The sequence below is a fragment of the Oryctolagus cuniculus genome, chromosome 20, assembly GCF_051225735.1.
Source record: "Oryctolagus cuniculus isolate XC-2025 breed Fujian yellow rabbit chromosome 20, ASM5122573v1, whole genome shotgun sequence".
NCBI classification, from domain to species: domain Eukaryota; kingdom Metazoa; phylum Chordata; class Mammalia; order Lagomorpha; family Leporidae; genus Oryctolagus; species Oryctolagus cuniculus.
Genome location: NC_142886.1, coordinates 40,522,155 through 40,534,922, shown reverse-complemented (window position 1 = coordinate 40,534,922; position 12,768 = coordinate 40,522,155). Strand labels below are relative to the sequence as shown.

General features: G+C 55.9%; 1 protein-coding gene across 1 annotated transcript; it reads right to left on the bottom strand.

Annotated features, from left to right (window-relative positions):
- Nucleotides 1-2,939: 2,939 nt before the first annotated feature.
- Nucleotides 2,940-12,414, bottom strand: CALM1 (calmodulin 1). The gene is made up of 6 exons (XM_051826152.3): nucleotides 12,202-12,414; nucleotides 9,890-9,920; nucleotides 8,904-9,047; nucleotides 7,043-7,149; nucleotides 6,536-6,671; nucleotides 2,940-6,367 (listed from the first exon to the last, which is right to left on the bottom strand). The coding sequence occupies exons 1-6, from the start codon at nucleotides 12,202-12,204 to the stop codon at nucleotides 6,339-6,341; spliced, it is 450 nt and encodes a 149-aa protein (XP_051682112.2). The 5' UTR covers nucleotides 12,205-12,414; the 3' UTR covers nucleotides 2,940-6,338.
- Nucleotides 12,415-12,768: the final 354 nt, after the last annotated feature.

The following is a 12,768-nucleotide window of genomic DNA, read 5'->3' as shown; positions in this document are numbered from 1 at the left end:
GGGAACTAAAAGGAAGATTTCACCATTGTTAAGGAGCAGAATGGGCCATCAAAGAAGGAGGTACCTTTCTCTGAAGGGAGCAGATTACTTCCACCTTGACTATGGCCTTGTCTAAATAAGGTTGGAGTTTGTGAACTCAAGAGGCTTCCATAGCCTTGGCAGCTCATGACAAGAGCCTAGGGTGATTGCTGACGTCATAAAGAAGAGTGTCAATTGTTTAATCAACAGGAGTCACTGTGCACCTGCTCCCCATGTAGGACCTCTGTCCTTAATGTGTTGTACTATGTGAATTAATGGTAGAACTAGTATTCAAGCAGTATTTTATACTTTGTGTGTCTGTGTGGGTGCAAACTGTTAAAATCTTTTAATTAGTATATACTAAGTTGATCTTCTGTATATAAAGATAATTGAAAATGAATCTTAATGAAGAATGGGATGGGAGAGGGAGTAGGAGATGGGATGGTTTGTGGGTGGGAAGGTGGTTATGGGGGGAAAACCGCTATAATCTAAAAGTTGTACTTTTGAAATTTATATTTATTAAATAAAAATTTTCTAAAAAAAAAAAAAAAAAGAAGCCAGCGCCGCGGCTCACTAGGCTAATCCTCCGCCTTGCGGCGCCGGCACACCGGGTTCTAGTCCCGGTTGGGGCGCCGGATTCTGTCCCGGTTGCCCCTCTTCCAGGCCAGCTCTCTGCTGTGGCCAGGGAGTGCAGTGGAGGATGGCCCAGGTGCTTGGGCCCTGCACCCCATGGGAGACCAGGAAAAGCACCTGGCTCCTGGCTCCTGCCATCGGATCAGCACGGTGCGCCGGCCGCAGCGCGCTGTCCGCGGCGGCCATTGGAGGGTGAACCAACGGCAAAAGGAAGACCTTTCTCTCTGTCTCTCTCTCTCACTGTCCACTCTGCCTGTCAAAAAATAAAAAAATTAAAAAAAAAATTAAAAAAAAAAAAAGAGCTCAGCTGGAGCCGGCAGTGTGGCACGCATGTGGCAAACGGCCCTCATTCGGGTCCTGGTTACCCAGGCCATGCCTTAGGAAGACTGTCAGCTCCTAGAAGACAGCCAAGAATTTAAAGAGATGAAGCAATGTTCAGGATTAAACGTGCAAAAATCTATCTCTCACTAGAAATGCAGTAACTGAAAAATTATCATCGCCAACTCAGAGCCAAAACGGCGAAGTGAGTGAGAATCATACCTGCCTCCACGTAGTCAGCATCCAAAGGTTACACTGTTAACGAATCCTTCAAGAAACGTTTTCACTAAAGGAGACTCCAGATTTTCCATCTTTGTAAAAACGAAAATAAAACTGTAAAACGCGACATATGAGCTACTGAGCGTGTCGACTCATACTCATTCCAAAGGTTGCTAACACATGGGGCGGAACTAAGGCTCGCGAGGGCCCTGCTGCTTTGTCACCAGGGGCTGGGCAAGCCCATCGGCTCACACACTCTGAGCCGGGGCTCTGGGCATTGGCCGACTCCTCCCTCGCCGCGGTGGAGGGTTGTGGGAGAGGAGCAGCAGCAGGCTATAAAAAGCTTTATGCTTTATTTCCTTCTAAGGCTTCCTGAGTCACTGCTCCAGCCCCCGGTGCCCAGCAAGGTTCAGCTCAAATCGGAAATGTGTGTATACGGTTTCCTCTAAACCCAGATGATGTCACTTGGACCCAGTCTCTTCCAGGCCCAGGGGGAGCTGCCTGTTTCCGTCCTGGGAGGGGAGATGTCACTTAAATGTTCGTTGCCTGTGACCTAGGTTCCACGGTTACATCACAGTCTTCAAAGCGAGCCTAAGCCTCCGCGCCACCCCCACAGGGAGCTGCTAAGAACTCAAGAAGTCCCGTTTGTCATCTCAAAGGACACAGGGCTCCTACACGACTTTGCCTCCCACACTGTAGCAGCTGAAACAACAGGCGTCGCCAAATCAGGTGGGCCAGAATCCTAGAAAGCCACAGGCCGACAGCACCCCATCCGGGAATCACTATTCTACCATGGGAAGCAGCGAGGCCCGGACAAGGAAGGACCCTGCCCAAGGGCCCAGAGCACGACCCCACGGTGCTGTCCCTGTATACAGCAGGAGCTGACTAAATGCCCCCTGCAGGCGTGTCTCAAGTGTCCTGGCCGACAACACACACAACTTTGCCCCAAGATTTCCCCCTTTTCAGTCCATTTCTCTGCAGAGGAAGAGGAAACCTTGGTGCTGACAGAAGCCCACTCCACTTCCCCCACTCGCCCTCTTCTTGCCGTGGGCCAGCGCAGGGGCTTCTGCCATTTAAAATTACCAGAACACAGTTTTTTTTACACAAGTCCCAGAGACTTGGATTAACATTAAGGTTAAAGGGAAAGGAATCTTTTCATAGCAGATTGTCTGCATAAAGCAAGCAGGGGATACATTAGTGGTCCCAGAGGCTGGGTTACAATGCCAGCTGTAGCCCCCAAAGCACCTCCACTCCCGAGGCAGGCGTTTGGCCCGCAGTTAAGACACCACATTCCGTTATCAGAGGGCCTGGCGGAGTCTCATCTCGGCTTCCAATCCCAGCTTCCTGCACTGCACACTCCGGGAGGCGCAGCTGATGGCTCAAGCACCTACGTCCCCGCCGCCCACACGGGAGAACCAGATTGAGTTCCAGGCTCCTATCTTGAGCCTGGCTGTTGCCAGCATTGGGGGAGTAAATTAGCAGATGGAGGATCTCTGTCTCCTTCTCCACCTCCCCCACCCCAACCCTGTTTTAAAATAAAAACAAAACACGAAACACAGATCTGAAAAGAATACCCAGCTTAAGCCACCACAGGGCTGCAGCGGAGGTGCCCGTGCTACGTCTCTCGCTCTTGCCTCTGGAACCGCGGCCCAGGCAGAGCCTGGTGGAGCAGGCAAGGGTATGGGGACGCTGCTCACACAGCACAAGCGACCGAGAGCTATGCGAGCTAAAAACCTACACGGTTCGCAGTGTAGAGATGAAAGGCTGCAGAAATGTTTATTGAATACAGTGCCAGGTTTATAAATAAAACTTATTTACAATTTCCATAGAGTTGGTCCCCCAGCAGAGAGGTGGTTAAATCTCCAGACAGTTTACCGCGAGATTTACAGACACGTTCAAGTGCATCCCTTTTCCAAATCGCCACGCTGCACAGCAACTTCAGTCACAAAAGAACCACCACCATCTTTGCTACAGAAGTGTTTAATGAACATTGCCACAGATTTGCAGAAAGCACACACACTCGGCCAATGCCGCCTGCTTACTCCAGGGGGTACAGACAGCAAAGGACTTCTGTCTCCTACGGGACAGCTCCAAGGGGTTGGAAGAGAAGATAGTTCACTGCCAGCCAAAGGGTAGGTTTAAGACACGTTAGTGGGAACCTAGTCACTGCCCAGAAGGATAAATGGATTGAGGATACACAATAAATAATTCAAATGTGTAAAATAATTGAAGGAAGAGTAGACTTGACCAAATTTACATTCTTTGTTCCGGAAGAAGCGGAAGGGCTCATCATATGCTATTCCTCTGATGTGACAGCAGCGCTAGGCCTACTGGACAGCTGTTCATCACGATATTGTTACAAGTACAGTCACACATGCATTTATAAAGAGAATATAAAAATATGTACAATAGCTCATTTCCAATGTGTTTCAAGTTGCCGAAAGACACCAATTTAAAGTGTGCAAAAATTTGTCAAAAAATCAGAAAAAGCCTGCCCTGGCAACAGTGCTTCATCAAAAGCCCATCTGAAGAGTTGAGATCCGCTTGCCTTAACGCCTACCCCAGACAGATGGAGAGCAAAACTAGCAGAGGGTTTGCCAAGTACTCAGCAGTTTCTTACGGCAAGTCTCAGGCTAAAGCAGGATGCCAGTTAAAACTAGGCGCTTTCTATATATAAATATATGTATATATGTATAGAGTGGTTGGAAGTCCGGGCAGGAGTTCACAGCGAGGTGCGAACCAGCTTCGCAGTCCTGCCACGACACCCAGCTATCTCCTTGAGGGCCCAGACCCACGCAGGCCGCCAATGCCTGACCCTGCGGGGCTGGCTGTCCCCTCGAAGGGCACAGCGCCGCACCGGACGCTGCCTCACTCCTGCTCCACGCTGGAACTCGGCACTCCTGGGGCACGGGAGTAGGGCTTTCAGTCCCCACAACAACCCTCTTTCAAAGGCTTAAGTCTTAAGACAGGCTGTGGACCCATAAAATGGAGTTCACCCAGCTTCTAGAAAGACTCGGCAAGAGGTTAGAAGGCTGAGTGCTGAAAAACCAGTCACATCACCCACTACACTCCTTTGAAAGGACAAGCAGCCATGTGACCCCCACCCTCACTCAAGCCAGAAGCCCGCAGTACTCCCCAGTTCTCCAGGAGAAACGCCAGGGTGTTCCTGGGTGCTCCGTGCCCAGTCAGGGAAGCTGCAGAAGCCCGCCTAGCCCTGGGCATCAACTTCTCCTCTGCCCACCACCATGGCCCAGCGCTACAGCACGGGCACTTGGGTAACGGGTCCTCTCCACCGCTCGGACCTGTTCCTCCGGCAGAGGATCTGACAAGCTGCAAAATGCCGGAGGACAGGGAGTAGGAGAGGGAGGAGCAGCCAGGGTCTCCAGAACCAGCCCCGTCTCCAGAACACACCCATTTGGCCACCGAGAGCTGCTCACTGCCACAATGGCAGCCCGGCCCCCAGCAAATTAAAGCCACCCACACATACCAACGCACAACCCGCAAGTCCTGGCTGAGATACAACCAGTTAACACCTGAAAAAGAAAAAGCACACCCAGCTTCCACCTCAACAGCGAGCAGTTTCTTAAGGGGGCTTTTTCAACAGGCCAATCCCACCGCAAGGAGGACCAGCATGCCTGCTTTGGGTTGCAGGTTTATAATTAGACAAATTCACCCTGGGCTGCAGTGACTCTCACGCCAGAGGCTAGCATTAGTTCTAGTTTTCCTTTTTTTTTTTTTTTTGGGGGGGGGGGGGGACACAAAGCGGTCAACTTTTAAGAAAAAGGTTTAAAAAGAGGCTGAGTATTACCACACATCAGAAGCCAGCAATCAGAGGTGACCGGTGGTGTCTTTTAGGCATTTAGACTGGCCTAGAAGTTGACTACTGCTTCCATCACACACAGCAGAGGATTAGAGGATTCAATTACACACACACTAAATCATGTCTCCTGCAGATGGTCTCGGGGAGTTACGTAAAACAGGTACTCGGCAGGATGCCCGAGAGCCCCGAAACGCGTGCTGGAAGGAAGGCGGCTGCCCTGCGGGGCGAGCTCCAGCTCAACAGGCCTGTGGCTTGCTTCTCCCCCTCTCCCATGGCGATAGTGCGTGCAGGGAGCGACTGCTGTCTGCTGTTTTATAGGCAAGGTCTTGGGCTCAGAGGTCAGCGCCAGGATCCTGGGAGAGAGGGGAGGAAACCCAAGGCAGGCTGGGGGCGGAGCTCAGATAGAGGCTGGCCTCGTCCCCATTCAACCTCAGCTTTACAAAGCATTTAACACCACTTTAAGTTAATGGTCTTTTTATTGGAAAAAAAAAAAAGGACTAGCATTTACAACTTGGAATGGACGTAATCGTAGTTTCTTGAACAGCCACGTTGATGGTTGTGCTGGAGTCCACAGCCACAGCCTACTCTGCCGGCTCCAAGTCATGCTGCAGGTTTTTAAAACAGAGAGTCCAGAGATGCTCCCTTGGGAAAAGTTTCTCATTAAAAATTTGCGTGAATGGTAACAGCCCGGCAGACGCTAAGCCAGCGCAGGCGGGCGTGCCACGAGGCTGCGTGGCTGTCACCGTGGGCCGGAGCACAGAGGGACAGGAGGACCATCCTGTAGTGGGCCTACATCTCAACAGCTCACCCCTCAACCGTCTCAATGCACGGCGTCCTGACGTAAACCAATTTTAAACGCATTTGTTTTCAGGAAACCAGCTATTTATCCTAACAAATCGAACGAGAACCCATCTGGGTGAGTTTTGAATTTGTTGGTTTTTTTTCTTTCATTTTTTGGTTTTGATACAAACGCCTGACTGTACTGTCATCAGGCCGCATGCATGACGGACTGGCCAGCCCACACGCGTGTTAGGATCATCAGCAATGGAACCTGAAGGAGTCCACTAAGTGCTTCCTTATCGTTAAGGTAGTACAAGTATGTATAGTGTAAAACGGATGTGTAGCTTGATCGTTAGGGACAGGACCACCAACCAATACATGCAGATTGTGTGTGTGTGTGTGGACAGAAGGTATTTTTGACATTCAGTTTTGCTATATAGAAACAGAATGAATAAATGAACTTTTTTCTTTTTTTTTTTTTTTTGCAAGAGGTAAGTAAAAGATTCAATTTGATTCTTCTAGAGGGGGAAAAGGAGTTGAAAGCAGGTCTTCATTTTGCGGTCATCATCTGTACGAATTCTGAAAAGACAAATAATCATAACTTGTGGTTATCTTCAGGAAAGCAGCTTCATGGAGTGCAGCGTTTGTCCTGTGTGCGGCGACACCGGCGCGGCGAGCAGAGCGGCTCTCGCGCCTCGGGTCCTGCTGGCCGCGCCCGGGCACCAGGGACACCGACGGACGCCTTACCTTCGTAGTTGACTTGTCCGTCTCCGTCGATATCTGCTTCTCTGATCATTTCATCTACTTCTTCATCTGTGAGCTTTTCCCCCAAGTTTGTCATGACGTGGCGCAGTTCCGCCGCACTGATATAGCCGTTTCCATCCTGTGAACATGCAGCGCCGGTTACTGGTGTGGCTGATAGTGCCGGGGGGGGGGGGGGGGGGGGAGGTCCCTGACTTTAATTAGGCGCCGTCAAGGGCCTGCCAACTCTGCTCACGGCCACGACTCTGCCACTTCCAGCTCCCACCCTCTACCTGCTGCAGACACGCAGTTGGCTACCGCAGAAGACACAGGGAGTGCTCACCAGCCAACAGAAGCCAAAGGTTAGCAACCAAACCTCCCGTGCACTACTGCACCTCCCCTGGCTGGACAGTCACCACCAAGTGAGGACGGCTGACGGTGAGACCAGAGACTGTGCAGAGCGAGAGCCCAAGCACCACTCTCAGGGGCCCGCGCCGCGCCGGGCAGGGTTACCTTGTCAAAGACTCGGAATGCTTCGCGGATCTCCTCTTCACTATCTGTGTCCTTCATTTTCCTAGCCATCATAGTCAGAAATTCTGGGAAGTCAATGGTGCCATTACCTCAAATCAAAGAACAGAAAGCTCATGTAAGATAAGCACTCCATGGGCGCTGCTCCGGAGGGAACGGCTAAGCACGGGCTAGCACAAACTATCTCATTAGCATCCACCGTCCGCAGGTCTGAAATGCTCAAGTACTCCACAGGGCAAAGCCACGGGATTCAAAGCCCGCAGCAGCGCCCGGGAGAACACTGAAAGCCGCAAAGTCACACACAGCTCCACTTCACGACCAGCGGAGGGGGCTGTGCAGCTCAGAGCCGGCTGCGGACTGACCGCCTCCACTCCCCGGCTGGGACTTCACTCCCACTAGGAAAGCACCTCATGGTTAAGGGCTATGAGGGGGGAAGCGTCTTCTCTGCTCTGCCAGGAGCCATAGACTTCTAGGAGACACTTTCTCAGCCATACCACGTTCAAGTCACTGGATCACTTTCTCTGCACCCCACCCCCCACTCAGGCACTTCCCGACGAGTGAAGTCAGCTTAGCCGTGGGCACGTAGGAATCCGTTATGACCAGTGTCCCAAACAGCAACTCAAACACAAACACCCCCAAGTCTCCAGATGAACATGAATTAAGTGGACATAAAATTAGAAAGAAAAAAAAAAAAGCCTGAAGTTAACTCATTTCCACTAGTGGCTTTAAAACCAAATAATTCAGAGAGCTTTCTAAGTTTTTTGAGTGCCCCAAATTTTACAGCATTGCTGGTGTTTGTACAAGACCAAACAAACCACTTCAAGCGTCCTCTCAACCGTGCAGAAAAGGGCAAACACAGAACCTGCAGCCCGGCCCCCTGGCCCCTGCACAGGCCGCCCAAGCCCAACTTCCCAGGAGGTACCCCACGTTCCCATCCCAAACAGCGCTCATCCTCTTGGGAGTCAAAACTCAGAGTACTATGGACAACTTTTTTTCCAAAGCTCCATTAAGAATGAAAACCATCTTCAGAAGTAACACGAATGGGCCGAGAGCTTTGTCAAGGGGCTGCATCAGGGGCCCGGCTTCCAAGCATTTGGGACCAGGCCAGCAGGATGCTGTGTTCACTTTACAGCGCCATGTTTTTAAAACTGGCTCCAGTCACGTCAGTCATCTAGGAGGTAGAGGGGCTAGATCCAAACTGCTGCCTCTTAGCTCATTTGAAAGGAAATGTGTACGCTTTATAAAGCAACAGAGTGTATTAAGGCATGTTTCAGTTACAAAAATGTGTTTTGGGGTGCGGACACCCGGACACTGTTTACAGCCGGGAGTGAGAGGACTGCAGCTCCTTCTGGCTCGGCGGCCCACACAGCTTCCCCTGGTCTCGGGTTCTGTAGACCCAGGCTCTATAGACAGTTGCCAGGTGCCAAGCCTTGCGCGACCGCCTTCAGCCAACACCCACGGCGTCCGCTGCGCTCAGCTCTATTAACGGCTGCAAGGGCTTGTCACCCACTGCCCCGCCCCTGGGGCTTCTCCTTAGAGACAAGGAGCTTCTAAAAAGCAGGCTGTGTTGGGCTCTTTACTTCTACTTCCCCCACAGGGAACTCAGCGCACTCATGGGCCAGGTGATGAAAGGGCTGAGCGGTGGGTCACGGCAAGTCGGCAAAGAACAATACAGGGACCCGATCCAGGAAACGTTCCGGACGGTGAGCAGGGCGAGAGGCAGGCCCACAATCTCCTGTTTCAATCTCAATGGCAGAAAGCATCTTCGCCCGTCTGCTCCACGAGACCTGAAAGGCAACCCTGGGACGCGTCTGAACTCGAATGACATGGCTCTGGCGCTCATTACCGTCAGCGTCCACTTCGTTGATCATGTCCTGCAGCTCCGCCTCTGTCGGGTTCTGACCCAGTGACCGCATGACAGTTCCAAGTTCCTTCGTTGTGATGGTGCCATCACCATCTTTATCGAATAAGGAGAAAGCCTCCTTGAATTCTGGAAAGAAACGTTGGCCCTTTAGAGCGAGTGTCTTTACCCAGCCAGCCACCACGCACACGCCCCCGGGGGCTTCCCAGAGGAGACCAAGCAGGTTATGCAAGTGACCAGCAACCACATACTGAAGCAGACACCACAGGGTCCTGTCAGCCACGCCAAGTAAGGCAACGGCTGCTCCTGGAAACCATGTCCATGAAGCTACAAGACCCTCAGGTTTTTCAACACTAAGCTTGAATGGGCTTCCAATCCGCCACGAGAAGACCCGCTGGCATGTTTCCTGTTAAATTTCTGTAGCCCCAAGAACCCTGGTTTCACAGCACCACGACAAGGTTCCTGGAAACGTGGTGCGTTTCCCACACAGCCAGCTTGCGCTCTCCACACCACCTCCACTGCATCCCAGAAGCACCCCCACCTCACGACAAGTCCTCCGGGAAGATTAAAGAGCTAAAACCTGAACGGATGCAACTCCCCTCCAGTAATTCCAGGGATGCTCCCTCTTGTCTCGGGACAGCAAGCCCCAAAAGCTGTCGAGTGGCCTCAGAGCTGTGCACGTCTGAGAGCTGCAGGCTCAGGGCGATCTCATTACAGGAAAAGCTCTGCGTGTCGTGACACACGCGACGACTCCCGAGTGGGGTAGGCAGGAACATCCCCATTCCATTTCCCTCACTTTAGCTCCACTCTACTATCAAAGAGTAATGCTGACCGAAATGTTCCTGCCGTTTCCATTTAAATCAATTCTTAAAAAACGGCTCAGATGTCGATGGGAGGGGACAGGACTCCCCAGAACTGAGCCGGTGCCCTGTTCTGGCTTTCCTGGGGACTCCCCAGAGACGCCAACTCACCAGCAATCTGTTCTTCGGTCAGTTGATCAGCCTAGAGAAAGAAAAGGTTATCATTAAATCCATGACAGCCAGAAGCAATCGGTACCACCTTCCCAGGAGTTTTAATATTGTGTTGAAATCCCTGGTTTGAGACCATCAATGCTCTCAGCAATGACAGCCATTAAAGGAAGCGCTCTGTGCCGCTTCGACAACAAGGATGGAAAGTGACAACATCTGCTCTCCACTGGGTCCAACGCCTAGCGCACACTCCGGGCTTCCCTGGGGACGAGGATCAGCGCACAACGTGAAAAGGGCGCCTCTAGCGGCGGCCGGCGGCAGTGCACAGCGGGCCCCGAGAAGGACGAGCGCCACCTACCGCGCCACCAGCTGCCATCCAAGGGGGACCCAGCCCAGCCCAGCCCAGCCCAGCGCACGGCCACTGCGGCCACTGCTGCCGGCTGGCGCGGGACCCTGTCCAGCTGCTGGAGTACCCTGCGCAGTGCTCCGGGCCTTCGGAAACCTCCAAACTGGAAGGTTGTTACGTAATGGCATTGGGTTGGATTAAAAGGCTTTTCTACCCCATTTTATGAGAAATAATTAAATGGGGGGAAAAAACCAACAACGCAGAAATGGGCTACCCCACCGACTTCATGTCCACGTAATGCATGCTTTCCAATCGTTTAAACACGCAGCTATTTGTTAAAAGCCTACTGCTCGCAACGGCTAATGCCCTTGCACAAATTACCCCGCGACTCAGAAGCCAGAAAAAGACTGGAACCACCTCAGCGGCACCGTGCGAATCAGGTGCACGGGGAAGCGCTCGAGCGCCCGGCCGCAGTGCGCACGGCCGGCATCCCCGCCCGAAGAAGGCAGGAGAGCCGCTCCCGAGCGCACCCGCCACGCGCGGGGCCGCGAATCTCTGCTCCAACAGAACCCGGGCCTGCGGGTCCGCGGCAGAGCACAGCCAGCGCGTCTGCATGGACATACATATTTTAATACAGGATGCCTCGCGAAGCCAGTTACCAAGTCAGCCCTGAACACGGCTGAGGCGTTGGGTTTATCCTCGCAAACGCAAACTTTCCCGGCTCCCGGATACCCGCTCGGGGGTGGGGCGGCGTGCGGGGGGCGGCTGGTTTATTTTATTTTTTTGCGAATTGCAAGCAGGTCTTCCTCTTTCCCCGATCTCTCAAGCCTGAATCTCCTTTCAGATCGCATGTAGACGGCGCGCTGGTTTATGTAACGTCAGGGCACCGCCTAGCTCGCAGCACCCTGTCACCTCGCCGGCCTCGGGGTGGACGCGTCCGGAACCCGGCCTGCCACGCCGGACAACGCTGCCCGCCCAGGGACCCAGGGCGCCCTGCAACACACGCCCCGCGGGGCGCACGGCCGCCTGTGGCCGTGCAGGGGCCGCGCAGACGTGCAGACCCCGCTCCCCGCCCCGCACCTCCCACCCGCGTCTGCTCCCCGGCCCGCCCGCCCCCGCCGCCTCCCGCAGCAGAAACTTTGCGTCTCTCCTGGAAACCGAGCCGCGCGCCAGCTCCCGCCTCCCCCGCCCGCCCCAATTAGCGCGCGCGCCCCGCGCCTCCCGCGGGAAGGGGCCCCGCACGCCCGGGCCGCGGCTGCCCCGCGCAGGGGGCCGCACGAGCGCCAGCTGCCCCGCAGGCCCCGCCCGGGCGCAAGGGGCCGGCCTGCGGCTTCCGCCCCTCGCCCCGCGCCTTCCTGCCCCCACCCCACCCTTCCCCGGCTCCTTCCTTCCCAGCCCACGCCCGCGCCGCGCGCCCCGGCAGGACGCAGGGCACCGCCAGGGGAGGACGCCCCCCGGCAGGACGCAGGGCACCGCCGCCGGAGGAGGACGCCCCCCGCCCCGCGCGCCCCGGCCCATTCATTCTCCGCCGCCGCCCTCGCGCCCGGGGCGGGGCGGGAGGGGCAGCACCGGGGGGCGTCCGGCGTCCGGCCCCGCCCGGCTCCCCCGCCCCCGGGGCCCGGGCGCAGTGCTGCAGGCAGCCCGGGTGCGGCGCGCTGGGTGCAGTGGGTGCGGGGCTGCGGGGGGGATGCGGAAGGCCCCGAGGCAGCGGTGCCCGCAGCCACGGCCCGCACGCAGCTCCCCGCCAAGTTCAAGGGGGGGGGTGGGGACCCGTTTAATGAGGACCCCCGGCGGAGGACGCCAAGACGCAAACGCGAAACGCATCGTCTCCTCACCGCAGCTGCTGCGTAACGCCCGGAAAGGAGGTGTGGGGGGAGGGACCCAACCAAGGGGGCAAAAGACCAAAACTGAACATGCGGGGAGACCTCGGGCAGCCGCTACGCCGGCCGGGTGCCACCGCCGACCTTACCATGGCGCGGGCGAAGGGAGCGCGATCGGAGGGAGCGAGGCTGGCTGCACCCGCGCAGGGGCTGTGACGGCGAGGGGGCCTCCCGCTGCTGCTGCCGCCGCCGCCGCCGCTGAGGAGCCGAGTGCGCTCCGCGCTGTGCCGCCGCCGCCGCCTGCGCCGCCGCCCGACTGCGAGTAACGGCGCCGCGTCCACGAGCCTCCCAGCGCCACTGCCGGAGCGCGAGCCGGCGCCCCGCCGTATATATATAAGGCACGCCGTATCCCTCCGCCGCGGCGGGGCCCGCCTGGCGCACGGCGGCGCTGCGGCGGCCGGGCCTCGCGCGCCGGCCCCGCCCCCAGGCCCGCCCGGCCTCCCGCCGCCCCCTGCGCGCGCTCCGCGGCGGGCCCAGCCCGCGCCCGGGCCCGGGAAGGCGGCGGGGGGCGGGGGCGCGGGGTCCTGAGGGGACTCGCCTCCGCGGCAGGACCACCCCGAGCCCCTCACACGGCCGGACCTGGAGGAGGTGGCGGCTCCGGGAGTCGGAAGCCGTGCGCCCCGCGGCCCCTGCCCCACCCTTCCTGTGCGACCCCT

Excerpts from the sequence above, each read along its gene's own strand:
- CALM1 (XM_051826152.3), bottom strand. Across the intron at positions 7,150-8,903 it reads CAACGAAGTGGACGCTGACG|GTAATGGCACCATTGACTTC; the intron begins GTAATGAGCGCC and ends CTTTGATTTGAG. Across the intron at positions 6,672-7,042 it reads CATTCCGAGTCTTTGACAAG|GATGGAAACGGCTATATCAG; the intron begins GTAACCCTGCCC and ends GCATGTTCACAG.